Source organism: Diadema antillarum, unplaced genomic scaffold (assembly GCF_040938485.1).
Source record: "Diadema antillarum isolate AM-2024a unplaced genomic scaffold, OU_Dant_1.0 scf00000028, whole genome shotgun sequence".
NCBI classification, from domain to species: domain Eukaryota; kingdom Metazoa; phylum Echinodermata; class Echinoidea; order Diadematoida; family Diadematidae; genus Diadema; species Diadema antillarum.
The window spans coordinates 2,317,791-2,335,116 of NW_027270917.1; the positions used below are offsets into that span (position 1 = coordinate 2,317,791).

General features: G+C 39.8%; 1 protein-coding gene across 2 annotated transcripts in view; it reads left to right on the top strand.

Moving 5' to 3' along the window:
* Window positions 1-6,957: 6,957 nt before the first annotated feature.
* The window catches only part of LOC139736678 (uncharacterized), a 77,844-nt gene continuing 67,475 nt past the window's right edge, over window positions 6,958-17,326 (top strand). The window contains exon 1 of one of the 2 annotated variants that reach the window (XM_071647428.1): window positions 6,958-7,622. In XM_071647428.1, the coding sequence (XP_071503529.1) occupies window positions 7,182-7,622 (441 nt within the window). In that variant the 5' untranslated portion in view covers window positions 6,958-7,181. Of the gene's footprint in view, window positions 7,623-9,267; window positions 9,421-17,326 lie in introns of those variants that run through there. The other variant, XM_071647435.1, reaches the window with a different exon arrangement.

Below are 17,326 nucleotides of genomic sequence, written 5' to 3' on the forward strand. Positions count from 1 at the left end.
TTGTAAATGAACAGAGTGATTTTTGTTTAAAACTGATGTATTCGTTGATAGGGTAGTATAAAAACAGTATAGATAATCCCTTTTATGAGGAACTTTAGATATGATAATGGTACATTGGTCTAGATAAAGACTAAGCGCACCGGGTGACAGTTGTCGACATCATAACCCTTTGGATATTACCTTCGCTGCCTTGAATAAAGACTAAGCGCACCGCGTTTACAACAGAACACCTGTGGACATACGGAAGACAGTGCTCTCCCTTCTATAGCGGTTAGTTTCGATTCAGAAGTATAGAGATATAAAAACGAGACCAAATTGGTTAAAAAATCATTTATTATGACTAAGCTACTCATTTGGAAATGCTATCATAGCTTGATAAGCATATCTATGCCCGACAAACAAACTGACACCAAAAAGGTTGTGCCACCTCAGATGGTACCAACAACCCATTTTTCGGGTCTTGGCTCATGGACTATCTTCTTCAGCCGAAGCGCGGGGATTTGGTGTGTTTTTTTTTAAATCTAAATGGCAACCAAAGGCTAAAGGTGATGGTTGGAAGAGTAACAGAAATTCTGAAGTGAGCACATTTTTGAGCTCTGGGTTCTTTGCATTATTTTGGGGCCTTATATTTGAAACCCTCATCAGCGCCTTTCGAATTACCATTTCCAAGGCTTTCGAGACCCTTTTTCTATAGCATTTAGAACCATTCTGAGAGCATTACTGAACAGTTTTAGTCGCAGTTAGGACCTTCTAAAATCACTTTACAAGGAATGTGTGTTTTATCATCTTTTTATTGGATAGTATGAAAAAAAAAACAAATCTCTACATTTTTCTGTCTACCTCATTAGGTGATATACCAGTATTTGTTGATAGAGTATACAGACAACGTTAAGGCTAACAAAATAGATGGTTGGTTTTGGAGTTGTTTGATTCTTTGTTTGTTTGTTTGTTTGTTTTTTGTACTCACATAAGGCTGAGAGAATAAATATGGTTGTAATGTTGTTGGTGACAACTAGCATTGTATCGCGTGTTGTGTGTTGCGTTATATACTGCTTCGTGAAAGAAATTAAACGCTTCATTATTCTATCTTGTCTAATCCTCGCTGTGCTGCAATAACTTTACTGTTATCATCACGCTTATAAAGGATTTTGAAATGTGTCTTGAGAGAACAACACCATGACTCGACACGTCGCAACAACAACAAAAAATCAACGCTTTAAAGCTTTTCATTGTCTGAGAAACAGGCAAATGAATTATTATTCACCTTTGATCTTAACCATCTTGCAGATTCTAATTCATTTTTCACGCTATGAAGGAGTGTATGTTTTTGCCGGGGCTTGGTTGTTACTTAGTTGTTTTTGTTTGCATGTCTGTTTGTCTGTCCGTTTGTTTGGAATATTTCTCGAAAAGTTATGAACGGAGTTTGACAGCATTTTCAGGATATGTCCGCAGTGGTAAATGGAACGAGATCAGTGATAGTTTCAGTGGTGATCCGAATCATGATTCGGATCCACAATTTTCATAAAGGATAATTTTCCATTGACTTATAGTGGTGTTTTCAAGATTTTTGCTTAAGGCCCCGTCACACTAGAGCGAATGCCCAACGAATGCCAAGCGGAAGCCCAACGAATGCGAAAATGTGAAGACAGTTTGCATGTCTGACGTTCTTTGATTTCATTAGCTATTCATAGGGATCCGCAGAGATACGCTAGAGATTTTGGACATGTTTAAAGAATAAAATCGGCTCCAGCGTATCTCTGCGAATCCCGACGAATAGATAATGAATACAAAGAACGCCAAGCACTTTACGAACTATTCTAGTATTACCAATGGATGTTAACATAGGCTATCTTCAAATTTTCAAATTTATTGGACATACGTTGGGCATTCGTTGGGCATTCGCTGTAGTGTGACGGGGCCTTTACACAGTTTTGCGGCGTTAGTGACATTGTAGCCATTATGAGAGTGTTTGTAATGCACGAAGTTAATGGCTTTGCGATCATTGTAAATGGGAGAATCCGTAGAACCAAGGAGGTGGTATACAACAAACTCTGCCGTTGTTTTGTATGTGTGAATGAGCGCAATCTAGCAGAAGCAGCCAACGGCAAATGCTACACGACATTCTGTGTCGAAGCAGGTCCACGAAATAACTGAAGAATGAAGAAAAAATCTAAGATTAAAATCGCACAACATGCCATGCACTCTTCCGAGAAGTGCATTGGAGCCTTGAGCTATTGGCCCACACACGTAAATATTCGCCCACGATCCAGTGGCATTTCCTTAATGGTTGTCTGTATATTACTTGTGTGGGCGCCACTCGAGTGCAGAGGTAAACAGGTGTCTATTTTGACTGGAAGGTATTTATGCTACATTGTATAGTGCCTGACAAACATTTAGCTTATGGGATCTCTGAATGGCACTATAGTGTCAATTTTGTTTGTTTGGCTCTTTTCTTATACAGTGGAATTGTTACAGACTCTTTGAACTTCAGATTTTTTATTCAAATTCATGAAATTCTTCCGTCGAGATGTTTTAATTGCAACTGATTTACAAATTGTCCTACATCAACGTAAATAAGCACTGAATTGATCAGTGTTTTTGTATAGTAGTAGCATGGATCTACTACACATGGACATTAATCATTTCCTTAATTAATGCATGCCACTGTCTATGTCAAAAGTGTCACAAAAGCATTTTGGACATTCTTCCCTGCTTTGATCTTAATGATCTCCGCCGCCGGCAAGCCGGGGCAAAACACAACGCAGCTTTGAAAAATCTATAAACTAAATGCGCAGAAGATAACAACTGTCTTAAATAAGAATGCATGTGCAGTTGTGGTATGTATTGGTATAATCACCTCTCAGACATTTTCATTAGCGAAATGCAGGTACTTTTGAAGAGATAGCTAAGTTTGTGGCTAATTGATCATGATTTGTTATCTCATTTTCCACCTTTTCCGCACATTTTTCCAGAGTAAAAACAGATAGCAAGGGAAGAGGATATGTCTGTCTTATAGGCAAAGTCATATGTGTGAACGCTAGCGAGCGAATCGATTATTTCCAATCCAATGATACGAGATCAGTCATGTTCTGAGGTTTGCTGCTTCTCATAATTGACGTTTATTCAAAGACGTTTCAGTCTGAAAACACGCATCAGCCAAATAAGACCAGAATTAGGGAAACAATTCTTTTGTCAGTGACGATGCGTGATCATGCAATCATCATTTTTTGAGTCACCTGTATGTACTCATTGAGATGCGCATAGTTAGGTGGCGGCGGATCTCGTACTTCAAAGTGGCAGGTTTCGTTGAAAGTCCATTCGTTAGTAGGTCCATAGCCATGATAAAAGAAATCATGGGCGTACATACTCCAGCAGGATTCGAACCTACGACCTCCTGATCTCCGGACATGCGTCATCCCCACTATAGACCACCAAGCTTCCGCCCGACACCTAGTGTTGGTTCTAATCCTTATAGCATGCAGCGAGTACTACGTAGTTATTCATATTCATGAAATTCGTCCTTCGAGATATTTTCATTGCAACTGAAGAATTTGAATAATTCTTCAGAAACATAAAAGGGGAAAATGGGTAGAAACTTATGGAAATTCAGAGCATCACATGTTTTTAAACGATTCAGTAACAACAGTCACAATTACGTGATGAGTGTCAATAATTATCATGATATCTTTCATTTTTCGTCAAATTACCCTTTACTTATTATTATCTTTTTTCTGTCTTAAGTCAAGACTTTTTGGTAAACCATTATAATCTTGCTTTGAATAATCCCTGTTAGGCTCTGCTCATAATGGCGTTCTCGTGCGGTTTTCCACCTTTTCTTTGGGGATGAAATAAACTGTAATAAAATCATATAGATAGTTAAGCATGAGGTCAATTAAGAATGTTTTCTTTTAATACATAATACGTTAACGGTTTTTGTCACAATTTTCGATTCTATATGTTTTTTTTTCTTTTTTCCCCTTTGTCAGTAAAACGTCAGTGCAGAATCTAAACAGGTTTTTTTTTTCTACATATCTCTTGTTCCGGACGTTGTCGTTGTTGTTATTGTTAATGTTGTTGTTTGTTTGTTTGTTTTTGGTTTTTTTTTTGTAAAAATGAATGTTGGCGGGAACTCTCACACCTAATTTCACCTACAGTTACAAGGATTGCAAGTGATGACCTCCAACTATTGCGACGAACTTGAATGGGTGCCGATTTCCATTGTCACCCCACCCCTCCTTTATTTTTTTCCCCTCCATTTTTGGTGTCCGGACAATGCCTGATTGATAAGCTGACGGATGAAAAGAAACAGACGATTATCGAGGAACGCGTGAGTCGGAGTGTCTACAATCGATGTTCCCCGCAACCCATGGGTCGGGTCGGTCGATGGCCGGAGACTGGGGATATGTAAGAAATATTTGTGTGGGTGGAGGAATGGTAAGCGGCCAGTCCAGATTGTCGAGAAATCACGAAAAACACCTTCTACCCTTATATACCCAGAATGGGTTGTCAATTTAAAAAGAAAAAAGAAATGTTTGCCAAAGAATAAGTTATTGAAGAAGAGCAGTAAGATAAAGGCAGCCAAAAGCATTGACTATTGAAAACTGAAAAGAAGAAATGAAAGTTTTACATTACAGCATGATTCTATACTTATTATGAAGAGATTGGTTGCGAAACAAGTTGACTAAATTCGTATCAAGTTTGAGATATTTGCAATTAAACGTTAAAACTGCTAGAAACCAACGAAAATATAGGACATTTTTAATCATAACTTCAAGAACATTCCTTGTTATGTGACGAGTGAGGTATCACTGGAAAGGTTTTATTTGCTCTGTCTGATGATGGAATACTAATACTTTCAAATGTTTTAAAATGGCGCTTATCTCTTAAAATGGCTTGCTTGGATAATGACGTGCAAAAACGTCATTATTGTCAAAATTAAGACACTTTGAATTATTGAGCTTGCATGAATTGTGTTTGTGTTTGAGAAAGTGTCAGTAAATGTTTGTAAAAAGAGATATAAAGAAAAAGAAGAATGAGAAGACAAATATTTCAAACAATTCTAATTCAAAGGTCTTCAAACTGTGAATGATTCTCCACAGACACACCTGCTATGTGTATAATGTATAAAAGAAAGATTTAGTGTCTTTTGTGTTTCACTCCTAATTTAGACCCACTTGTCCGCTCAGTCCTGAAATTTGCAAGAGGGGGCTCAAATTTCGCTCCGATATCCGTATACAGAAAGACTTCGGTTGTACCATTTAAAATGTCTCGTGTCTCCGAAACAAACCCCAATGTAGTGCCCATAAATCTAAAAGAAAGCGTATCCTGCTTTCAGCTGGACAGCTGTTTGTTTGTTTGTTTGTTTTCAGCAAGGCCGTGTTTTACATTGGATGTGAGACCTATATCATAGGTGTAGCTGGTTGATAATTCGTTGTGCCGTACTGTCTGTAAAGCTGACGCAAGAGGGTGCGTTCAATACAAAACCTTCACATTATCAATGAGGTAACCACCACCACCACAACAACAAAATATAAACCAACCCCACTGCTCTCAACCAAAGGTGATCAGTGGACAGCGCGACCTAACATTGTCTGTACAGTTAACACAAGAGGACGCGCTTTAGATACATCTTCAGCCTTCTACAAGGTTTCAGCAAGGAGCTTCTTGGTTTCAGACGCACGCCACTGGAGCCGCGGAACGGGGGGGGGGGGGGGGGGGGGGGGATAGTGAAAGAGGATAATGAAAATTAGCAAGAAACAGAGATTAAAAGATAAAGATAAGAATTACAAAAGAAATGATTACGTTTGTGACGACGGGGTGGGGGAGGGGGAGACTATTCCACAGTGCGGGACGATTGTGAGAAAAGGCATTGTCTTCCCATGAATGGGTATGGTTCCGGAAACGTCTAAGAGCAAAGAATTTGATGATATTAACCTACAAGAGGGGTTATACCTTTTCAATGAATCTTGTAGATAAGGGAGGGGAAAGCAACCTTGATTATGTGTTTATCATATTACTTCTGCGAAGATCATTCCGTTCGAAGGGAGGCAGGAGAAAAGTGTTGGATGGGGTTAAATGCCACAGGAGGGTTGGAGTGGCTCGGTTATAGTTCAGCAATATATTTAAAAAAAAACCTGACCCCCCCCCCCCCCAAAAAAAAAAGCAAAACAAAACAAAACAAACAACAAACAACAACAACAACAACAACAACAACAGAACACACAAAAACTCAAAAACAAAACAAAACAAGAACAAATGAAAAGTAGAACGAAACCAGCGATGAGTTTATATTTTCTTTACTTATGAAGTACAGCAGTCTTTGTAACAACTGATAGGTGAACAGCAAGTTAGAGTCTTATTCATACATTAATTAATTCAGACTTTCACTTAACCATGATACATGTAATTTCTTTCTATTTCCGGCTCCCTAATAATAGGAGTAAATCAACATTCCTCTCTGTTTGTAGAATATCAGCTGCCTGCTGTGTAACTATTTCAGATCATGCGAGAAATCTCTCAATGATTTCCAAGCACATTGATTTCCCTAACACTAATTACTCACAAATCTATACGCTGGCAATAATTAGCAACTCCGAAGTGATTTCCACCTCTACGCTTCGCGCCATTACAGACGCTGGTATTGATCGCGCAACCTACAAAGATATTCAGACTGTGGACGAGAAGCGGTTCTATACGACTACTTCAAGCCGCGAGGACGAGCTGCTATCCCCTGCGTGGCGCAATGGAAGAGTCCGGCTAGTCGTAGAAGAAAAAAACAAAAACATCGAAAAGAAAGAAAAACCGAAGTTGGTTGGTTCGTTGGTTGGTAGCTCGCGGCGGCGACCGAGTCGCTCGACAGGCCCACATTGACTTCATAGCGTAACTTGTCGATTCACCTCAGTAACTCTTTATACTGCCAGGATGGACACTCACCTACATCAGTTTGACGCACGGAATATACCTGTCTAAACGCGCTGGGTCCGCCGTGAATCTTCATCGCTGCCTCATTTGCTCTTTTGTCTAATACTTTTTTTTTTCCTTCATACTCGTTCATTCATGGATTGATGTTGACGCTTTCAGGCCTATAAATATTTGTTCATTTGAGATCATTCCCCACACTCTGTGGATTTGGAGCTCCAGAAACTTTGTCAGACTCGTATAGCTCACACCACGCGTGAATCATGAATCTACGCGGTCACACCGCCGGCGTTTTCAGTTACCTCTCGGTCTTGGTAACCTACGTCGTACTCAACTCCCTTTTAGCCTCAGCCAATGTTGTCTCTTCGACGACGACTTCGGAGCGACCTCGGCGGCCGATCGCCGAAGTCGACCCGGACGTGACCACCTTCAGAACTCGGGGATTTACCCAGGGTCGTACCACGGAGTCGGCGGGGTCCGAGGATTCCTCGCTGTGGAATTTCAGTAGCTCCTACGACAGGAGCGGGACCGATCAGAGGAGGGAGGAGGAGGAGGAACAAAGTCCGAGCCTGGAGGAGATCGTCCTCCGGCTCAGTGAGGAAGAAGCTCTAGAAGAGATGGGGATGGAGGGTGATCTTCTCCGAGACGCTCTGGCAGCACGCAGGTCGAGGCCGTCTTCCAGAAAAGCACCACCCAGGAAGAAGGTATGTAGGTCCATGGTTGTATACCATTTACCACACTCTGTTGTATAGCAAGTTGTATACCACACTCTGTTATACACCACACTCTGTTGTATACCACACTCTGTTGTACCAGACTCTGTCAAAAAAGTTTCTATTTTGTTGAAGCGGATATCTCCAGCAACTTGAATGGAGACCACACCATCATGACCATGCATGGAGTGAAAAAGAGACAATTTGCTTGGTACATGATCCCGTGGCAATTGCTCCCATATAGGCCTACATTATGCAGGGTTTTGAATGGTTTCAGTAAAGCGCAATCGGAAAGCATGAGTGTTGAAAAAGTTTGATAAATCCTTACATGAAACAATACTAACAAAAACAACATATAAACTGAAAACTTAATATTATATTGAATATGATATTTATAGTTATGTGATCATCATCCTATTCTTTTAAAGTCTTATATTCCTTTCCTCTTCAAATTCAAAGGAGAAAAAATGAACCGTTTTGCGCATTTCTGTATACGTAGCTCCATCGTCCTATAGGCCTACATGTCGTGGAAATGGTTTCGAGATTGGAGTGGCCTTGGTATACACTCGGTATCCCTTCATCCATCTAAGCTCGTGACGTAAAGATATCTTGTCTGTGTAGGCCTTCATTCATACTCATGTTAATGCTGTAGCTCGAGTTGGTTTACCTCATCCCCTCTAAGCATGTTAAGCAGTTTTGAATTACTCGTGAGCTTAACAATCACGCACATACACACGCGCAAGCATTATGAAAAAACCTGAAACCGCGGAAGTTTGCTAGACACGGCTTGACATTACGAAGAGTGTCATCTCATGACATTTGACCTCTCGTCATATCGTACTGTACTCTTTGAGATATCTCAGTTACTAACATTCAACGATTCACTGATTCAGAAAAATATCACATAATGAAGGAAACACAGGTAATACTGTTTTCCAGTCTTTTCAAAGTGTTGGGCGCTAACTGGTGTGCAAGTGACACATTCTCCCTGGTGTCATTGACGCAGCTTTTGCTGATGGCTTAAATTATAGCCTCTCGGCAGCTTCGATTCGTTGAAAGGACACTCGATCGTCTGGAAAGAAGGCTATAAGTAGACTGTCATACTGAACTTCTAAGATCCTGGAGGAGCCCTCTTTCACTTTGTGTCGTATGAATATGTGTTATCAAATTGCAGAATATACATGGTTTAAAAAGAACAGAAAAAAGGAAGAAAATCGGGTCATAACTACAAAGAAAGTGTTTATCCATATTCAAGACTGTGCTTGAAGCTATTTGACATCTAATTGTTTCATAATACAACGATCACGCGAGGCTTCTCTCTTTTAATACACCAAAGGCAAGGGTGAAGTTTTATACAAATGTTTGTAAATATCCATTATGTAGAATCATAACCTGAAAACCCCACGAAAAAAACCCCCCAAAACCCCAAATCACCGATATATATAGAGGTTGACTCCTTTAAGAATCACGTCTTGGTGTGGCTTCCATTGAAGACGTGCATCAATCACTATCCACCTAGGAATAGGATATCGGATCGCCTGTACACGATGTGACTCGTGGCGGCATGCAAGAAATTAGGTATGGCTGTTACAAGGAGCTACAGGTCATACTATCGTTCTCGTGTTATCATTTCGCGTCAGCACGATGTGGATTTATGCCTTCCTATGTCTTTCACTCAAGACGAGGCGGAGATATCGTGTGTGAGGGAGGCAGACGATACGGTGATGAGAGGCGAGGTTTTCCCTCCCCATTTCCATCATTTTTTTTTCTTCACAAGACGAGAGGAGTGGTAAGTCGTGATGCGGACGTGAATGGAGTGTTGTTGCTGTTGTTGTTACCAGGAGGGCGTCGAAGCGGTGTGTCAACCTGTGACTCTTGTCACAATCAATATCTTGTGAACGTCTTCGCCGATTCTCGCAGGCTCGTCAGCTATCACTTCACCCACAGATGAGACCACATACAATGCTATCATAATGCAGTTACAATGTGGATTTGGAACAGTGGTGCTGTAAGAGGTAACCAAATGAGATTTTCCAGTTTGCATTATGTGCATTATGTGTGTGTGAGGAGATCCGTATTATCTTGAAGACAGCTGTCTCGACGTAAATATGATTTTAAAAAACCCAAACGTTTTCTTCCTATTTTGGAACAGGGTTTTATACAAACATTACCTAGAAAAACATATTCGGAGAACTACAATATTACTTATATATATATAACAAAATGCATGCCTTAATTGTACATCAAACCACTCCTGTGAAAAATGATAAAGTCTGTTTTAATCATGACAATGACTACATGGAGAAATCATAAAGATTTGGAGTGGCACTTATCAATCTGTAGCAAAAACTTGGTCAATTTCCATCTGAAGATTACAAAAAACACACACATGAATTACGCAGCAATTTTGAGGAATGGTGTAGGCCTATACTTGAAGGGGTCGATTTCAAAACCCGGATCAGAGCACTTCTTCTATGGGTGGGGGTAATTCATTGTTCTATTTCCATGGTTATCACTTTGATGAAAAACATCATTAAAAAATCTGCATCGAATGTTTAAACAGCTCTATGTATTGGCAATTAGGTTTACATGAAGACTCTTGTAAATCGCTTGTATTTGGTTGGTTAGTTCTTCTTGTGAATAATTTAGTTATCTCGCGCATTTCGTTGAAATATTTTAGATAGTCTCAAAAGAAGTAATAGAATGACGTTGAATAGATATGATCAGCCCTATATGAAAACACCCCGAATCTTGTGTTTTTAAAGGCTTTTTATTACCAAAGCGCTACTTGGTTGAATAGTGAGGAAAATCAGTCCAACAGTGACATCTCGGGAGCCCGTAAACTAGAAATGTGCTTTTTTTTGGGGGGGGGGGGGGAGGGGTTGGAGGTCCTATCCTTTTTTTATTCAATTTATTGATCATGCTTGAGCTAGCATTCGGTAGATTGATGAACTGTGCGATATGCAAACTTTTTCAGGATATGAAATACAAACAAGTTTTTCCTGTATTTGCATGTATACCAAACGGTAGTTGACGGGGTGGCTGTGTTGTTTTGCATGTTGATTTTAAGAGGCACACTCCGAGACAGCAACATGATCTTGCTGTGACTAATTTTGCACGAAATGTAAGTCATGAACGTTCGCTGGATTGTCGAGGGATCACACTCTCATCCCACCCGGGTGCTGACGGCTATCCGATTATGATGCTCTGATGAAGTCGCATTTAGGCAATTGAATTATGGATCCACCACCAGGGGGATATCTGCGTGAATGCGAGTTTCGTCTCGCTCAATCAATGCGCTCGGTGCGTCAGTCACTTACAGACAGCTCACCGCTGTTGAAATGCACGGAGCTGCAGCAATCCCCTATGATAATCCGAAAGTTGAGTGCGCGTATGTGATAAAACAGGGTTTCATCATAGAGCTACATAATTATTTCAGCAGAGTTGGCAACTGTGGCTAGTTTCTTGAAGTGATATGCGCCTTTAATTTCATACACAGTGAGGCCCGACCCAAATGATACATCGCTTACTGCCTACTGTATATACTAATTTCATATTTCTAAATTGCTAGGGATGGTGACGAATCAGACAACATGCCCGCCAACTGGCAAATGGATACCCGCCAAATCTTCACGTTATTTTTTCCTCTTATATTTTTACGCAAATTTGCGAAATCCTGGTAGCGCTCATGGCAATATAGGAGTCCAAGTTGATGACATCTTGGTCTACATGACTGTGAAGTGTAGGTCCTATGTGCTGTATGCGTGTGTGTCTAAACGTGTTCCTTTTTTTTTGTGAATCCAAAAGTAAGGGGGATTTATATCTCAGAATATAACGCATGTGTTGTTCAATCTAACAATTCAGCGTTTTGCTGCCAGCGGAATCTGTATCACTGTGGAAGAAAGGAGCGCACACACGCTGTGAACTCCTCAGCGAGACATGTTCGGCTCCGACTCCGTCTCCTAACTGGAGCAGTCTCGGTTTTAAAGGGATGATGGTACAGTTTCGGTTGAGATTGGACTTCAGGTTTCCAATGTTTTTTGATGATTTTTTTTTAACGATAATGAGAAACATAAAATATGAAAGAGCATATAATTCTAAGAGGAATCCAAAGTTTATTTGATGAAAATTAGTTTTGCAATAGCTGAGCTGAGATATCCAAAACAGAGTGATCCTATAATAAAAGGTGGGACCGACCTTTTATCAGGATCGCTTTATCTTACTTTATCTTTGGATCTCTCTGCCATTATTTTTATGTCAATAAATTTTGAATTCCTCTTAGGATAATTGTATGTTTTTTAACACTTCGTAAAGGGATTTGCAAGTATCTCGCAAAAAGTTAAAGCTGAATCCTCAACTATACCATCCCTTTAAAGGCCCTCTCCTCTATAAAGTGCGGACTTTGTATATTATGCCCAATTTCATCTTTAGTGTTTGTTTGATTTCACTTTGTGTGTGTGTGTGTGTGTGTGTGTGTGTGTGTGTGTGTGTGTGTGGCCAATTCACTAAGTTTGGCATAATCCGCATAGGTATCCCTTCCGTATTAAGTGCTCTACTTCGATTGATACTTAGAAAAATAACGCTCAAATACATGACATAAATGCGTGGATTTAATAATTTAATTTAATTTAATTAAACGTAATTTGTTCATTCAGATTAAAAAGGACTAGCTGAAAACAGTTTTATTATGATTACAGTATTACTAATCCAGGGAATTATTAGCGGTTGGTTGAAAAATAAGAGATACCCAAATTTACGTGAAAAAAAAAGAGAGTCTAGATAAGTGGAGGATATTTAAAAACGTTGCATTGTTGTTTGGCGGCGAGCATAACAGGCATCACAGAAACCAATTTTCTCGAAAATTTACTGATTGACGTTGGCCTACAGTATAGAAGTAAATAACTCACGCTTTCTTCACCGACAGCTAATTTCCCCGTAGAAGTTGTCTGTCCCCAGTCAAGGTCTTTGGTGTGGACAGTCGAGAGGGCGTAAACAGTCCCTCGAGTTCAGCTGCGTCCTGTTATTAAGGTAATGGTCAGCTTAACGCCCTTAACCCCTAGAAGCAGGGGCCTAGCCAGCTTCTAGTGACTGGGCTCGTCATATAAGAAGACCATTAGTCATGTCTAGTAAGTTATACTTGAAGACATTTTCTTCAATACTCCAGCTTCTCCCTACCCTCACTCTCCCCGTTACACCGCATCACATCTCGAGGATTATTATCAAGGGTCTGTGCGCGCTGATAAAGAATATTTTATCATATCGTCTGGTTTCTACTCCCTTTCAGACTAGAGAGTTATTCTATAGGGATATAGTACGACGTATGGATATGAGACGTATGGATATGGGATGTTTTATGTGTCTGGATGACCGTATATATTGATACGTCGTGTGAAAATTAATAACATCATATTATCTAAACGATATTTTGAACATCGTTTTGACATTCGACATCGAATTTTCACGTCATCGTACAAGTACGGTGAGAGTGTTTGCAAACTACCAATAATGAATCCAACGCAACTTGCAAAAATACGGTGCGCAAAGCCCGCACTTGAAGTTCGTACTGCGCAAGGGAGAGAGTCGTGCACATTCATGAGCTTCTCATGAAATATGACGGTGATGAGGACTGAGACAGATACTGTCATACGATTATACATGTATTACAGTACGTTGTGGCTGAACAGTCTGTTATGAACACATGTTGCGTCTGTTGTATTATCTGTACATCGCATGCAACGATAACTCAACGGGCTATCTACGAGCAGGAAAGTAAAGGTGAAAACGCAGTGTACCGCAAAATAACCAAAACACTTCCAAAAATAAAGGGGGCTCATTCACCTTAGGATCTGTCTAGAGCTAAATATAGCCTTTTCCCAAATTCTTCCCTTCTTACATTTTTCATCCTCTCGTGCACTTGCTGTCTGACGATGTTCACTCGAGAAGAACCCCTGTGTTGACTGCTGCAGTCGCTTTCTCTCATGAATGTTAGGGAAAGATGCTTGTTTCTTGTCACTGTTTCTCCCGAACTCTATACCTATAGCTGTCATTCAGTGTTGATTATTTGGACTCACTGACCTTCAAAGTTATAATGGATATAGAGGTCTATCTGTCCAAAATTCTTGCTTATGAAGTAAATGGTGTTTATAGTATACACATCCGTTCTGAGAACGCTCTGGCCGACTATAGATGATTTTCGATTGCAAAGCCGTTTCACAAGCACAAATTAAAGTCGCTAACCTATTTATATCTCAAAATTTAAAGATGAAAGAGGACTAACATTAGAAGTTATTATCACGGACGTGCATCCGTGTATTAACGTTTAATCATATCTTTTATGAATGAAATTTCATGTTTTCTAATTAGGGCGGGTATATAGGAGAGACCTAAGGAAGCTTGGTGCTTCCATCACAATAGATCATATTTTCCTTCAGTTAATATCCTGACAAGAATCATCAGTAAAATGGCTTCCAATAGAGATACTTAACCTCATTCCGTACGCAAGATTAAGCTGTCCTATTCAGAACTGTAAGTCTTCTGAATCATTCTTGGGGAGGGCGGGGAGGGGCGGGGGTCTTTCTTTTTCTGACTTGACCATTTAAACACGGAGGTGGTCAATTATGATCTTTGAACCTAGCGATGGACTAAACCTAATAATGGGCACCCTGCGTTGCACGTCTGATTAGCCCATGAAGAAGTGACCTTCCTTTGCACCCGCTGAATAATCTCTCGCTCCTTCCCTCGCTACTTTCTCATCAATAATTGGGAATTATGTATCGGATTGTCACAATAATGCCCCATGTTCCTATTTTGCGTCCTCGAAGTCTGCTCTCATTTTGGTTTTTCTCTTCGGGAAGGTGATGGGATGACGCGCCGGAAGCCCAGCCGATGGCACGCAGCGAAGGATACAATTAGCAGGAGGAGGCAATAACAAGAAGAATTGATCAAAGCAACCAAAGAGAAAAAAAATCAAAGAAGAAGATGACCCCCGATGCTCTGGCATGAAAAAAAAAAATAGAAAAGGAGATAGACTTATTCCGCACTAGTCAACCCTCCCCCCCCCCCTCTCTCTCTTTCTCAAAACAACATCAACAACAACAACAAACAAACAAACAAATAGCAGCATCAACAGCACAGAATAGTCTAGTGATGCGCATGACATTGCTGACTTGTTTGTTCATAGCCGTATTTTATATGCTTGATTTCTTTTCTTTTCCTTTCTTTTGCTCAGTGAAAGCAAATTCTAAGTCAAAATTTATACAATGATAGAAGAAAACATACAGCTCATATAAACAGAATTCAGTCAAACGAGAAGTTCGTATATCCCACTTGAACTAGGACCTTTTGAAATGTAAAGGAACTTAATGTTTTTACATATGAATTATATCCAAACGTTCGATGTAATAAAAGTTATGGCCTTCTTTTAGAAACAGAACGCGTGGAAAAATTATGTGACGTCACACTCACGTGACAAGGGACAACATTGCATAGATTAAAAAAAAAACTCGACATTGTCACGTCCTCAGTACTTTTGTTGGATTTCGGTATTTTATTCACGACTTTTTCATTTCATTTCCAGTCGTTGCAGCAACTTAGGCTTTTCCTTGATGACGTCATGCCAGTGTACCATGTGTTTTAGCTTTCTAGAAATGTTCGAAGGTGGTATACTCGTAGTGTGTCTCGGTTACTTTACGTGTTGACAAAAAGTATCGAAAGCTTATGACGTGATACCATGCTGTTTGGATCTGACTTTATTGACTCTCTCTGACAAAGTTGACTCATGATGCCATGACTCCAACTGAGATTGATTGTACTCGTTTACTATAGTCAAGGCCTTTGCGTGACTGACGACGAACGCCAAGGCATGGAGCTACGTACAGCATAATGTTAAAGGGGGTGGGGTAGGTACTCTCTAAATCACTCGAAGATTTTGGAGTGATCCTGACGTCACTCCAAAATGAGTGAAAATGAACATTTTCACTCAAAATTCACTCCAATTTCACTCGAAATTCACTTTCTTTTAGTATTCACTCTTTTAAGAGTGAATATTTTCACTCGATTTTTTTTTAGAGAGTACAGTATTGGTGGAAATGAGGAGCGGGCTGTTCATTTTGCGAGATATCAAGAAACCTATTATGAAATATAATGCAGGCCATATACCATTCTAAGAGGAATTCAACGTTTATTTGTATTTAATAGATTAAAATCGGTTATGGAATGGCTGAGACATGCCATAACAAAGAAAAACAAAGCGAGCTTAATAAAAGGAGGGTCCCACATTTTATTAGGACTGCTCTGTTTTGGGCATCTCAGCCATTTCAAACCCAATTTTCATCAAAATAAAAATAAACATTGAATACCTCTTGGAATTACATGCCCTTTCCTAATCATATTTCACAAGAGGTTTCTCAACCATCTCACCAAAAAATCGTACAAATCTGAAATTAGGTCTCACAAAAACTTTATGAGCCCTTTAACCTTAAGTAACCCTTTAAATGAACCCTTTCTCGTTAAATCGTCTTAAATGCTGTACTAGACAATTCATCCATGCTTTTGTATTGTTATGTTTATGGTTTATTTATTTGTTGAAATGTGAAATATGGAACGACAAAAAACAAACAAAGAAACATACCACCTGTAGCTCGACGATTAAAGGGACCTCTCGAGAAGTAAAAGCATTATGTGCTGTCACATCAGATCACGTAAAGTCTTCTTTTCAAAATATGGTTTTCATTAGAGCCATTCGTGTAAGGACTGGAGGGAATGGATAATATAGAGAGGTCATATTCTCGATGAATTTGTCTCTAATTAGTGTTCATGCCGCGGTCACTGCCACGCCCATATCAACCCAATTAACAAACAAATGGTTAGACGTCATTGACCCACCAGCATAATATGCGAAGAGTCTGATCAGAAAATTGGGTATGCGCCTTTTTAAAAAGCACTTTTAAGGTAAGGCGATCATCAGATCGAGCAAAATCAAACATTTCCGCAGTGATACTTCACTTTCAACGCAACAGGAAATATTCATTAAGTAATGATTAAAAAGAAATCTCATATATTCAAATTATTTTCTTTATCTTTAGCAGCTTTAATCGCAAATATCTCAAATTTACAAGAATGGACTTAACTCGTTTTGTGTTTGAACTCTTCATATCACTAAAACGTTACACATTAAACCAAGGAGTTACATGACAGAGAGTGATAACTCCTTTATGCGTTGAACTACTCATAATTGCTTGCGCTCTTCTTGTTGTTATTGCTGTTGTTGTTGATGCTGCTGCTGTTTTTGTCGTTGTTTCGCTTTTGTCTTCAGACTTTCTTGCTTCTTTACACAAACGGTCACATATTCAAGACCAAGTGGGTGTCTTCTAAAAGAAAAGTGCAGCTGCCAGGGCTGTTCTGACGGTGTCCGATTTGTAACGGATCTAAAATGGCGTTCAGCCGTGACTGACTGTCACAGCCGTGCAGTGCAGGAAGCAAATGGGGTGCAGATTGTCCACTGCATGCAGTCACCTCCCTGGTCGAAGGTCGCTCTCGTCACAAGAATCTGACTTGAATTTCCGTGGAAGGGACTAAGGCAGAACTCTTGAGACTAGATGGTGAAGCACGTGACGCTATAGAGGTCTCACACCCGTGAATGATCATCCATGTAATAGATACACGTGTTAAAAAATAAAACAAAATCATATGAAACA